Here is a 13,045-nt window from a genome sequence, read left to right on the forward strand (position 1 = left end):
CTCTGGTGTCCGGGCCCTGCGCGTGACACGGGTCGGTGGGCGTCTGCCCATGCAATGCCCACGCGATGGGCGCAGACAAAGCAACGGAGGACAGAGCAGGAGAGAGACCCATGTCTGCCGCAGAGCCTTCTGCAGAGAAACAGAAGCCGGGAGGTGAAGGGGGCCAGGCGCTACACGGCGCAGACTCGGCTCCTCCAACCCGGTCACAAAACAAGTCAGGCGTTCCGATCTGGTAAACCGACTCGCTCCCACCCGCGCCCCCGGGCGTGAAGCGGCCTTGGTGTTTATTCAGGACGACGATCGGGGAGTCAGGAGCCCACTCCTGCCTGCTCCCTCCTCCCCCGAGACGCGCAGGTGACCCAGCGGAAACCTTCCAACTCTCAGTTTCCCGGTAAAAGCCGCTCCCTTCGCCCGGTCCCGCCCAGGCCGGGCGGCGCGCGGGCTCGGGGCGCCCTCTGGCGGTGGCGCGGGCGCAGTCTGAGGCCGGCGCAGGGCCCGCTGAGCGGGGCGGGACCGCCCTGGCCGCTTCTGCCAGGGGTCGCTGTCTCTTGGCAGCAACGTGGGACCGGGGTGGGGGGGCCCAGTGACTCCTCCAGGAGGCTCAGCTCCCGCTCTGTGGCTGCATGGCCCGTGTCCCTGGCAGGGTCCCGGGCCGTCCTCTGCTCTCTCCGGGCACGCCGGGGCCTCTAGACTTCGGTGGAGAAGAGGACGCTCTGTCTCCTGCTGTCCGGGGCGGGGATGGCCTCCAGCTGCAGGAAGTACAGCAGCACCTGGACCTGCAGGGCAGAGCGGGAGAGGACCCAGCTCAGAGCGGGGGCCCTCCCCAACCCGGCAGGACCCAGGGCCCTGTGGGGGACAAGTGCCCCTCACAGCAGGAGGCCTGGAGCCCCTCCCGAGGGACTGCCAGGGGGGCAGGTCCTGGGAGCCCCAGCCAAGAGCAGAGAGCAGAGCCGTGGCCCGCCCTCCCCACCCATCTGCTCGCGGCCTTGTCCCCAGGCCTCGGCCACCTCCCCTGCACGGCTCGGTGGGAACCACTGGCAGGACACAGGGGTGTGGGGGGCAGGCAGGGGCCACAGGTCCAGGCCAGGTTGGCGAGGCCACTGCACCTGGGACATGACCTCCAGGGACCAGCTGTCAGTCATGGAGATGGCCTGGCTGGGGTTGGTGGGCAGCTTGTTCTCCTTCTCCGAGGGCCGGAGCAGCGTGGGGCCGAACACCGTGGCGAGGTTGTGCAGGGACATCTTATTGACCGTCTCCTTTTCCGCCACCCTGTGTGGGGGAGGTGGGGAGACTGCCGTGACGCCACCTCGGGGATGGGGGCATGGAGGTGGGCGGGGACCCAGGCCACCCCGGCAGGGGGTGGCAGTGGCGCTGGTACCCGGAGGGGCACCCACAGACAGCGGGGAGCACTACAGAGGAAAGGCCCCGGGTGCCGGGGAGTCTGACGGGCGCAGGGGACCCACTGGAGCCCTGAGCACCCTAGAGGAGGGGACTACCTTTTCAGGTGGTCCAGGAGGAAGAGGAAGGTGAGCAGGTTGGCCTCGGGGAGCGACAGCAGCAGGTTCAGCATGCAGCTCTCCCTCGCCACGGGGTCTGAGAGCGCTGTGGGGGCGGGTGTGGCTCTCAGTCACGGCCCGGGGCTGGAAGGCGCCCCCAGGCCCCGGGCCGGTCACTGCCCTGCCTGCCACTCTGGCCCCCGGTGGGGCCCTGGGTGGGAGCCTGGCCACCCTGGACACCTTTTCTGAACCTCAGCGTGGTCGAGGGCACCACAGGGGCCAGCGGCGGGGGTGCCGGGCACAGCTGCCTTCCTGGCCCCTCGGCCTTGCCCACGTCCTGCTCAGGGGAAGCGGGGGCCACAGGCCCCCCATCACATGAGCCTTTGCACCTGGGTGGCGGTGGGTGGGGGCAGGTCTTCTACTGAGCAGCCCTGGGGAGTGTGGGTGCAGAGGCTGCAGCCACCCCGAGTGCCAGCGCGCCCCACCCTCCAGGTGGGCCCGGGGTCAGGGTGTACTCGAAAACCCTGACTCATGAGCCAGGGTTTGGGGCCTGTGAGGAGGACAGCGGCCTTCGGACCCCGCACTGGCATGTCCACAGCGGCAGCCCCCCTCTCAGCGACCTCGAGGGACGAGCACGGAGGTCAGCCCGTGGAGGCCTCCCAGGGCGGCTGGGTTCCCGGTCCCCCGCCACTCGCAGAGTTTGTGCTGAAACTTGGGTTCCCCCCCAACCAAAGGCGGACAGGAGGGGGGACGGGGGACGCCCCGCGCTCACCGATGCCCTCGGCGAAGTTGGGGTAGAACTCGTCGGTGAAGAGGGGTTCGGGCAGCTCGCGGAAGTAGAGCTTCAGCGTCCCGGCGATGGCGTTCACGTCCATCTCGCTCATCATCACCGACACGTCCTTGTTGTCTGGGGAAGAGTGTGGAAGTGGAGCCGAGCCCACCGCAGACCCCGAGTCGGCTCCACCCTCTGAGCCCCAGCCGGCCTGTGCGGGTCACCTGATGGCAGCTGTAACTACAGTGGCGGTGACTCCCACCCCGCGCCACAACATCCAGGGCTGCAGGCCCCCCGCGGCGGGAGGAGAAATCCATCGAGGACAACTCTGGGGTCTCCCGCCCGTATCTGGCAATCGGGGCGGTTCCATCAGCTTCTTGGCACCAGACTCACTGACCCCTGGGCTTTGGTCACACCCAGCCTGGGGCGGGGAGGCAAGCTGAGCCCCTGGGGATAGAGCAGGGGGCCGCCCCAGGGAAGCCCCTGGTCCGACTTGGCAAGAGCCACCGCGTGGTCAGCACGGGTTAGGAACCGGCTTCTGCAGAACCACCCTCCCCAGGGGCACACGCGCCACACCCACCCTCCCTCCCGCCCAGCCGCGGAGACACTCACTGAGGTCAAAGGCCGCCTTCAGGGCCTGGATGTCCGTGGCCACCCCGGACACGCGGTAGATGCCCACCTCCTCCATGCCACGGCGCTCGATCTCCTCCACGCACTGGCGCACGACGTACGGCACCTTGGACCGCTCCCTCCTGCGGGGGGGGCGGCGACTCAGCGTCCGGCGGCCCCGCCCCTCCGAGAGGCCGCCCCAGCGCTCCTCCCCACGCCCCAGCACCGGAGCCCACCGTGGGCCCCCATCTCATCAGGGTCTTTCCAGCAGTCCCGGGGGGCTGGACACCCTCCAAGCACACCCGCCCTGGGGGCAAGGTCGGGGGGCCTTTCTGAGAGAGGTGGGCTACCGGAGGTCAGTCCGGAGCTCCCGGGGCCCTGGGTTAACGGGCGACTGACTTCAAGGGTCCTGGGAAGCGGTCTGGTCTCCGAGTCGGGCGGGGGTGGGGACCCCTCCAGGCCGTAGGCAGAGGGGAGCCCCGCGCCCGGGGACGGAGCCACGGGGCCGCCTCGCCCCTGCGCTCAGCTCGGAATCCTGTGACGCTACTTCTCTCTTCTGTGTCCTAAGGGGTCAATTCTAGCCCCTGCAGGCAGGACGCCAGAGTAAAAACTCTTCAACTCCTCAGAGTAAGAACTCTGTCTAGAGGGTTGGTTCAGTCTAGTTTAGCGACTGAATCCAGGACCCAGCAGAATCCTGTCCCCAGCCCCTCCCATGGGTGGTGCTCGTTCAGGGGTCCCTGCTCCCACCCAGAGCCTCCCGGAGGAGCTGGGGGGACGGCTGGGGTGTAGCCGGGGGACAGGCTGTAGCCAGGTGTTCCGCCTGACCATCAGTGAGGTCAGGGCCGGGCCAGGCTCCAAACCAGGGAAAGTGGATTCTGGAGGAAGCGGCTGTGTCCCCAAGGCCCGCCCTGAACCTGCACACAAGCGTCTCCTGACAACCGACCCATGACACGCGCGGGGGGGGGCAGGACAGAAGCTCAGATCCTAACAAATTCCAAGGGAGGGAAGGGAACCCTGGCCAGCCCGGCTCCAGGGGCGGCAGGGGCAGGGGGCGGGACAGCCCTGAGCTGCTGGGGACTTGTTCGTGGTCAGCATGGGAGGCAGCCACGCACAGAGTACCCCACGGGCCTGCGAGGGGTCCCTGCGCAGCGACCGGGCACAGAGAGGGAGACCCCCGCCAGCTCCTTCCTGCAGAGACGCCTGGGGAGGGGGCGCCCTCCGCCCTCGGGGATGAAAGACACGGGAGCCCCAGCCACTCACTTGGTGACTACGGCGATCTTGACTCCGAAGACGCCCGTCTGTTTTCGGGAAGGCATCCTCTTCAAGCTGAATTCCCTGCTGGTGAACTTGATTGATAGCTTCACTTCAATCTGCAGGGGAGGCGGGGTGGGCAGGACCCTCTCAGCCTCCTGGCCCTCAGAGCCTGCTCCCAGGGCCCTGTGATCTCAGGTCGGGGGGCGGGCCCTGGTCCAACTCAGTGGCAGCCGGGAACAGCCAGGGCGGTCTGAGAACCCGGTCTGCACAACCTCCCCCCACGACCCTGTGGCTTCTGTTTCTCATTTAATCCTGATTAAAAAGAACCACGAGGCACTATGTTGCAAGGCAGGCTGGATGGGAGGGGAGTTTGGCGGAGAATGGATCTATGTATCCGTATATGTAGCCACCGACCCAACCGGCATGAGTCTGAGCAAACTCCGGGAGTTGGTGATGCACAGGGAGGCCTGGCGTGCTGCTGTCCATGGGGTTGGAGAGTCGGACACGACTGAGCGACTGAATATACATATATGCGTGGCTAAGTCCCTTCTATGTTCCCCTGAAACCATCACAACATTGTCAACTGGCTATATCCCAATACAAAATAAGAAACAAAGACAAAAATACACTAGAGAAAAAACAGAGAACAACGTAACAGAAAGAAAGTCACCAATCACGTATCAAACGTCAGCACCGTGTCCTACATGCTAACTGCTGCAGTCCGACTCTGTGCGACCCCAGGGGCTGGGGCCCGCCAGGCTCCTCTGTCCGTGGAGTTCTCCAGGCAAGGATACAGGAGCGGGTGGCCACGGCCTCCTCCAGGTGTGTCCTACGTGCCCAGAGCTTTTCTGGTGAGTGGCAGTGCTTTTTCTCAAGGTCTCAGCTCTTACAGGGCACTGGAGCCTGACCAGGGGTCTCGGTTTCTACGGGCAGACCCCCGGGTCCAGGGCCCCCTCCATCCCTGTGATGTCCCTGAACCCCCACCTGAGGAGGGACGCCCAAGTGCCGGGCGGGTGACCTGCACTCCAGCCACAAGACTCCGGCCTGCGTGGACTCAGGCCCGCAGGCTGTGGTTTCTCTGCCTCCTGCAGCCCCGAGGGTCTCAGAAGCGACTGGAGCCACCCCACCCCTCTGCAGGAAGCGGAAGCCAGCACAGCGCTGGGGGCACGTACCCCGTTCATGGCGATGGCAGTCCGCTGCCAGTCTCTGCCCTGTAGGGTCTGAGGATCCAGCTGAAAGCAAGGGGTCGTGGTTACCGGGCGCCCCGGGCATCCGAGCAGAGGCCTGGCCGGGCAGCGAGCCCAAGCCCGCGACTCCTCCGCGTCCAAGCGGAATCAGTGGCAGGCCTCGGCCGGCACCTCTCTCCAGAGGTCAGGACCCGCTAGAAAAGTCCTGGAGCCTCAGAGCCCTCCCGCCCCCAGACCCTCGCTGCCTGCAGCCCAGGCTCAGCTAGGGGGTGAGTAAGCGACCACCCAGGCCCTGCACCCTGCTCCCCCAGGAATCCTCCCAGTGGTGCTCACACCTGGGGGACTGGAAGCTGTCCTGCTCCCCCAATCCCTAGCATCACAGGGGGCTTCACGCAGCTCAGAGAAAGCTGCCCAGTCATGTAGGCGACGCTTTGGGAAGCCTGATTTCAACAGCATCTTCTGGCAAGGGGGATGTGTGATGTGTCATCTAAGCGCTAGGGACCCTGTCTTCCCCTTAGGGTGGCCCTCTGGTGTGGGGGCCTGTGCAGGCGGGGTCTTTAGTCCAGGCTAGGCCCACCCACGGCGGGGCCTCCCCCTCCTGGGAGGTTCTTGGAGCCACACTCGGGGGCTGCGGGGACCCTGGCCTGAGGCGTGGGTTTGCAAGCAGAGAGCCGGCACAGATCACTGGCCCGTGGGGCTTCTTGGCCCGTTGCAGTCACACCTCCTGCAGGCGGGGGCAGGGGGGCATCCAGGGCCCTCGAAGCTCTGGGGCCAGTGGAGCTCCCGGGTCCCGACCAGGCCAGGTGTGGCGGCAGCAGGGAGGCTCCTGTGTCCTGGCCACCCAGGAAGCAAGGGGGCAGGCTCAGTGCCCCCTGCTCCCAAGGCAAGGGACAGGGTCCCTCCACTGATGGCAGTTTTATTATTTTAATTAAAAACAAAAAACTTCTCTAGCCATGCTGTGTAGCGTTTGAATCTTAGTTCCTTGCTTAGGATCGAAGCCTTGCCCTCTGCAGTGGAAGCATGGCGTCCGAACCACTGGACCACCCGGGGCATCCCTACGGGCAGCTTTAAAAGGGGAGACAGAGCAGCAGAAAGACAGCCTTTCTGGTTCCCTCCAGAGGCTGGTAACCCCTGGGCCCTGCCCCATCCATCCCCTCCTCTTCCAGAACTGAGCCCAGCACAGCCAGCAGGGGGACACAGTTGGTGGGGGGACAGAGCCCAGCCCCTGCCCAATGCCGCCCAACCCAGGGGCCCCCGGCCCCCCACAGGCCCACCTTGCCCTTGCGCACGAGGCTTCGGATGTGGGTCCACAGGGTGGTGCTGCAAGCACATGTGTGCTCCTCCACCGAGGCTGCCCGGCTGCGACCTGCCAGGCCAGGGTGGAGGTACCGCAGGAGGGTCTGCAGGGCGGCTGTGCCCGGCATCTCCCGCATCCTTGGCCCCGCTGCCCGAGGGGCTGGCGGCAGGGCAGTGGCACGGTGGATGGGACAGTGGCCGGGCAGCAGCATGGGGCGGGAGTGTGCCGGCTCCGGCCCGGCCGCCTTTTGACCCGGCTTCTCAGGAAGCCCCGCCCCTGCAGGCTCGCCCAGTCCCATCCCCCGGGTTCTCCTTTTCCTTTGTGTGAGAAAAACACCCCCACCAGCGGCCTGTTGGTTACGGGAACCCCAATGCGTCACGCTTTCCCTCCAGAGCCCAGAAGAGCCACGCTTCCTTCTCAAGTGGCCGGTTTCCTGCTGGGCAGTTTGGAGACGCTGAGTAACCCGTGTCTGCCCCGCCAGCCCGCCACACGGGCTGGACCAGCCCCCGCTTCTAGGTCCTGCGAGAGCCACGGCCGCCCGGCCCAGGGACCGGGGCTCAGTGCCGCCGTCCACCCCCTCCACCTGCCTGCCCTCCTGCTCGGGGTCGGGGGAGGCCGTCCACAGGCTGACCTGGCTCCAACAAGCAGAGTGGGCGGAAGCCACGGGAGGCCGGCCCCCGCGCGCCGGCCTGGGCTGTTTACAGCACAGAAGTAAACAAGCGGGGAACCCAGGCTGGGAACGGAGCACACGGTGGGGGGACCAGGAAAGGGCCAGCGCCTTCGGGAAAGCCCAGGGCGCATCCAGGTCCGGGGAAGGAACACGCCAGCCGCTCGGACAACCGGGCTGGGCGGGCGGGGCGCCTCCACCCCCCCGAGGGAGGTCTGTGTCTCCACTTGCCTCCCCCAGGGCTGGGCACGGGGCACTCCAGGGAACAAGGGTGGATGGTAGGCCTGGCAGACGGCTGCCCCGAGCCCTGCCTGGAAGGCCGAGGCGGCCTGGCGGTCAGGGATGGACGACCTGATGGACACACTCAGAGCATCCTCTCGTCCGGCCCCCTGGGCAGTGGCAGGACCAGCATAGGGACGTGGCCCCCTCCTCACCCGCCGCTGTGGAGGCTGTGGTGTCCTCCGGGACGCGGTCAGCGCCCAGGACGGGCCAGCGGGGCCTCCCCGGCCCTCCGGACCAAGCCCCCGGCCCTCTGGACCAAGCCCCGTGTGTCTTGCGCTGTAACCGGCTCCCTGGAGCGGTCCTCTGCGAGGGGACCAGAGACGCCCCTGCCCCCCGGGAGCGGACGCTGCCCTCTAGCCTGTCTCTCTCGTGCATTCCTGGAGCTCTGACCTCTGTGTTCTTAACTCCTTCCTGCCCTCCCCCGACCCCAACCAGGCTCCAGAATCACCCCAAGACCCCTGATCAAATAAAGACAAGACAGGGGACCTCCCCGGGCAGTACCGTCGTTGAGAATCCGCCAGGCAAGGCAGGGGACGTGGGTTCGAGCCCTGGTTCGAGAACTAAGCCCTCAAGCCACACCTAGGGAGTCCATGCGCAGTGGCGAAAGAGCCTGCATGACGTAGTGGGGACCCCGAGTGCCACAGCGAAGGCCTGATGCACCCCAACAAATAAGGAGCAAACCGTAACAAGGGCTTGTCGAGGATGCTGAGGGACGAGCCCTCGGGCACCTCCACGGGGACGTGAACTACTGCAGGCGCTCGGGAAGAGCAGGGCAACAGCTCACAGCGCCCACCTTGGCTGCCCGACCCAGTGACTCCCCCACGGCTCTCCACACAGGAAGGAGGAAACCGTCTGTCATCACACCGACCGTGACACAATCACACGGCGCTAACCATCACAGCCGCCAACTGGCAACAACCCAGGTGTCCAGCAACTCGGGAACAGACGGATGCGCAAAGCGTGGCCCGTGGGCACATGGGCGAGACAGGACCCAGCCACAGGAGGGAACGTGGTGACCGCGATGCGGGTGGCCTGCGGAAACGCTGTGCTAAGCCGGGAAGCCAGTCACGGAAACCGCGTGACAGCACGCGAGTCTGCTTACACAGAACACGCGGTGTGAGCAACTGCTGAGTCGATACGTCATGTCCGACTCTCTGCGACCCCACGGACTCTAGCCCGCCAGGCTCCTCTGTCCGTGGGATTCTCCAGACAAGAACACCGCAGATGGTTGCCACGCCCTCCTCCCGGGGAGCTTCCCGACCCATGGGCCGAGCCTGCATCTCCTGCGTTGCAGGCCGGTTCTTTAGACTGAGCACATCCGTGCACAAACAGCGGATCGGCCTGGGCCTGGGCGTGAGAACAGGGAGACAGCTTTGAGGGGACAGAAATGTCCTCAAACACATTGTTGTTATCGGTCGTAAAACACTATAAATTACTAAGATCACTGACTTATCTCCCTGGTGGCTCAGACAGTAAAGAATCTGCCGGCAATGCAGGAGACCTGGGTTTGATCCCTGGTTCGGGAAGCCTGGCGGGCCACAGTCCAAGGGGTCCCAAAGAGCCGGACACGACTGAGTGACTAACACTTTTACGTTTCACTGACTTCTTCTCTACTTGAAAGGGATGCGGTAGATGTCAGTCGATGAGAAAAAACATGCAGGGTCCCAAACAGGACCACAACTAGAGCAAGCTCCGCACCACTTCCCACAGCAGCAGAGACTCTGGGACGAGTCCCGGGGAAGCTGAATCCCGGAGGGGCTCTGTGGCTCCACACAACTTCTACAGCCAGCCTAAAACCGGCCTCAAACGGTTAACAAGCATCTGCACCCCTTTCACGCTCATGGGGACGGAGACCCGTGGACCTGCCCACTCCAAGGGGCTGTCACCGTTGATGCCCTGAGACAGGTTTGCACGCCATTGTCTCTGACCACCCCCAGCACCCCCCACTTCCCAGCACCCGAGTGGCCCCAGCCCAGTGAGTGACCATGGGGAGCAGAACATCGCCAGCCCTGAGATAACCCTGATGGCAGGTGGGCCTGGGGACTCTGACACTTATCTGACGCCCCCTGCCCGTCTCCCTCCTGCCCGGTGTGTCTCTAGGGCTCCCGTCCGCACTCTGGCTGGTTGGGGTTGGGGGCAGAATGCAAGTTCCCCGAGGACTGAACATTGAACAACAACAATGTAAAGTTACCCTCTGAATGGAAGAGCCGGAACTCTGCACACAGAGGCGAGAGGGAAAACGGAAGGAAAGAATCCGTGACACCTCGAGGCTCCACCTTCCCTGGGCTCTGCTGACCCTGCGATGCCCCCTGCTCCCAGGCCAGTGGTTCCTGAACCCAGGACTCCCCAGGATTGGATGGATCTAGAACCCTGACCTGGGGGGTGAGGACCTGGCTCCCCAGATGACTGGGACGCCTCTGGCCCTGACATTGGTGTTCGGTTTCCGCCCCTGGCCCCTTGGGGCCCGCTGACCGTGGCTGGCTGCAACTTCTCCCCGCACCCGCCTTGGACACTGCAGGGTGCTGTGCCTGCCCTCTGCTCATGGGAAGGGCTCTGCACCCAGCTTCTGAGTTAAGACATGCGTGAGGGAGGGGGAGAGGACTCGGGGAGGGCGTGGTGTAGCCACCCCCTCCCCCACAGCAGGACAGGCAGGGCCACACAACTTTTGCACGTGGCCCAGCTGGGAGACCACCTGGAATTGCTGGGAAAGCCCCCATTTAGGCAGGCTGGGCCTGGGAGTCACCGACAGCCTCCCTGAGGTGCCCCCCACAGAGATATGTGTCCACAGGGGCGGGGGGGGGCGGGAGGCGGCTGGCTGGGGTCCCGGGCTGTCGTCAGAATGACCAGCCTCCCCTGACTGCCTTCCTTCCTCCTGCTGAGGATCCAGACTCGTAAACAAGCCCGGCCGCCCCCAGCCTGAGTCACAGACCCCCTCTTGCCCCTCTGGGACGTCCCAGGGACTGATGACAGCTCTGAGTCACCCCAGCTCCCGGGAGGGGCAGCAGGGCTGGGGGACCCCAGTCTGCAGGCTCCTCTGACCTGTTTTCCAGCTGCAGACAAGCCCTTATGTTTCCGTGCTCCGCCCTTTGAGTTTTCACAAGTTGAAGGTTTGGAGCAACCCTGAGTTGGCACTTCTTAGGAATGAAGCTTTGTTTTTTTTATTAAGGCACTCACACTGCTTTTTTTAGGCGTGACGCTATTGAACACTGACCTCAGTACAGTGTCAACATACCCTTTAGATGCGGCGGGAAACCAGCAGGTCACGTGAGCTGCTTCACTGCAGCACCTCTGAGGTGTGCCTGCAGGTCTTGTCCCCAACAGATGGTTTTAGCAAGAACCCTGCTAAGTCAGTTAAGCAAAAATCCTCTGGTGGTCCGGTGGTTAAGAGTCCGCCCTGCAGTGTGGGGGTCATGGGTTCAATCTCTGCTTGGAGAACTAGGATCCACAAGGGTCACAACACCAAGTCCAAGCTCTGAAATGAGAGCTCTTCTGTGCTGCAACCAAGACCCGACACAGCCAAATATATAGAGGATAATATTTAAGAAAATTTTTTTAAAAATCCCCCACCCTCAATATTTAACCATCCTCAACATGTGACCACGTTGTTCATCCCCGCCTGCCCTGGTGACGTCCAAATGACCCAGGCCTGTCTTCAGGAAGAAACCCCCTCGGTCTCGCTGTTATCTGATTGCTACCGCTGTCTCCCTGGTGGTTCAGACGGTAAAGAATCTGCCTGCCACGCAGGAGACCCCGGTTCGATCTCTCTTTGCAGAGGGAGAGCCTGACTCCATAAAGGAGGAAGATGAGTGTTCCCTTTCCTGTCTGAGACTCCCGGTTACCAAGCAGCAGTGCTTGGAGGCCCCGGTTCAGACCCTGCCACCCCAGGGACCCCAGTTCTGCAGGAGGACGCAGATGACATCAAGACCAAGGTTGGAGGAACCAGAGTCGAGAAAAGAAATCGGGCGCCCAGCCTGCCAGCTCACCATGGGCTGGACAAGGTGTGGGCAGAGCCTGGGTGTGGGGGACAGACGCTGGGGCAGGGGGCAGGTGCAGGACGGAATGGGGGGGTACAAAGGAGGCCAACCGTCCTCGAGCGAGGAGGTGACGACTGAGGCCCCGAGTGATGACCAGCGCCAGGCAGCTGCCTGAACACCGCCGCGCTCAGAGGCATCCGGCTTGGGATGCCCACGGAAAAGCCGCGTCTGGGCAACACCCCAGCATCCATCAAGGACAGACCGAGGCGGGCTCCCCCGGAGCTCAGGGGTGAAGAATCCACCTGCCAGGGTAGGAGACACAGGTTCAATCCCTGGTCTGAGAAGACTCCACTTGCTGCGGAGGAACGTGTTCCATGCTAGCTGCTTACAACTACTGAGCTTGTGCTCTAGAGCCCGGGGCGGCCGCAACCACTGAAGCCCCCACGCCTGGAGTCTGCGCTGCCCTGGGACGAGAGGAGCTGCGGCGGAGGGAAGTCCGCGCCCTGCAACCAGAGTAGCCCCTGTCCTGCAACTAGAGAGGAGCCCACGCTGCGACAGAGACCCAGCGCAGCAAAGCATACGTACGTATATATAATAATAATTATTAAATAACCACTTAAAAAAACAAAAACAGATGGTCAGCAGTGAGGTTGGAATCCCTGGGATTCCACGCAGAGTCACAGCCACCCTGGGCTGCCCCCACCCGAGGAGCACCCAACCCCAGGCACCGTCAGCTTCCTGTCCTTGGGTCTCAGCACAGCCAGGACTGCCCCTACCCTGGCACCCTTGCCCTGTGGTGCTGGCTGGCAAGTGATCAGAGGGGCACCCTGGCTCTCAGACCCAGTCCCAAGGGACAGGGGTCCCTGGAGACCCCGAGCCGGCCAGTTCCCTAAGCAGCTTCTCAGGCACCGTGCCCCTCCTGGGAAGCCAGCCAGCCAGCCAGCCGCCGGCCGAGGACTCCCCAGGGTTGCAGCAGAGACGAGGAACTCTGTGGGGTGTGAGTCACTCTCTCTGCCTGGAGGGTCTTCACTTCCTGCACCGGGGAAGGGAGGCAGGGCTTCCTGGGGAGCCCTGTCCCACGGCCACCCGGCAAGTCCAGCCACTCCACCTAGGAGGCCTCATTGTAGGGGGGTGGGTTCCCGGGGCACTGGGGGAGCAGTCAGGGCCCACCTCCAGGGCAGGACAGGCAGGAACCCCCTTATCTGGGTTGGGACAGCTGCCCGTAAGGAAAGAGGGTGCTGGGGTGCAGAGCCATGCAGGTGAGGCTGTGAAGACAAGGCAGGTGCTTCTGCGAGAGCTGGGGGCGCCCTGTCCCTGGAAGGCTGAGGGCCCCGGGGCTTGGACCTGGGGACCCCTTGCTGGTCCTCTAGAGACTTCCTCCTGACCCACCAGGGGCTCCTCTGCCAGCTCCGGGCGGGGGCGACCGGTGCCTGCCCCACGGAGGCAGGCAGCTGCAGGCCTGGAAGCGGGGTCTACATGCCAGAGAGGGGGCACCAGGCAGAGAGAC

The 13,045-nt window shown here is 64.3% G+C and overlaps 1 protein-coding gene across 4 annotated transcripts in view; it reads right to left on the reverse strand.

The window, feature by feature from the left end:
* Nucleotides 1-228: 228 nt before the first annotated feature.
* Nucleotides 229-13,045, reverse strand: part of BCR (BCR activator of RhoGEF and GTPase) — an 89,067-nt gene continuing 76,250 nt past the window's right edge. The window contains exons 17-23 of one of the 4 annotated variants that reach the window (XM_055404848.2): nucleotides 5,304-5,363; nucleotides 4,138-4,247; nucleotides 2,881-3,020; nucleotides 2,269-2,403; nucleotides 1,497-1,602; nucleotides 1,107-1,269; nucleotides 229-776 (exon numbers count right to left, since the gene is read on the reverse strand). In XM_055404848.2, coding sequence (XP_055260823.2) covers nucleotides 687-776; nucleotides 1,107-1,269; nucleotides 1,497-1,602; nucleotides 2,269-2,403; nucleotides 2,881-3,020; nucleotides 4,138-4,247; nucleotides 5,304-5,363 — 804 coding nt within the window. In that variant the 3' untranslated portion in view covers nucleotides 229-686. The other 3 variants (XM_088828376.1, XM_088828378.1, XM_088828377.1) reach the window with 3 other exon arrangements.

The sequence above is a fragment of the Moschus berezovskii genome, chromosome 19, assembly GCF_049115385.1.
Source record: "Moschus berezovskii isolate FMDL1 chromosome 19, NW_MosBer_1.0, whole genome shotgun sequence".
Taxonomy (NCBI): domain Eukaryota; kingdom Metazoa; phylum Chordata; class Mammalia; order Artiodactyla; family Moschidae; genus Moschus; species Moschus berezovskii.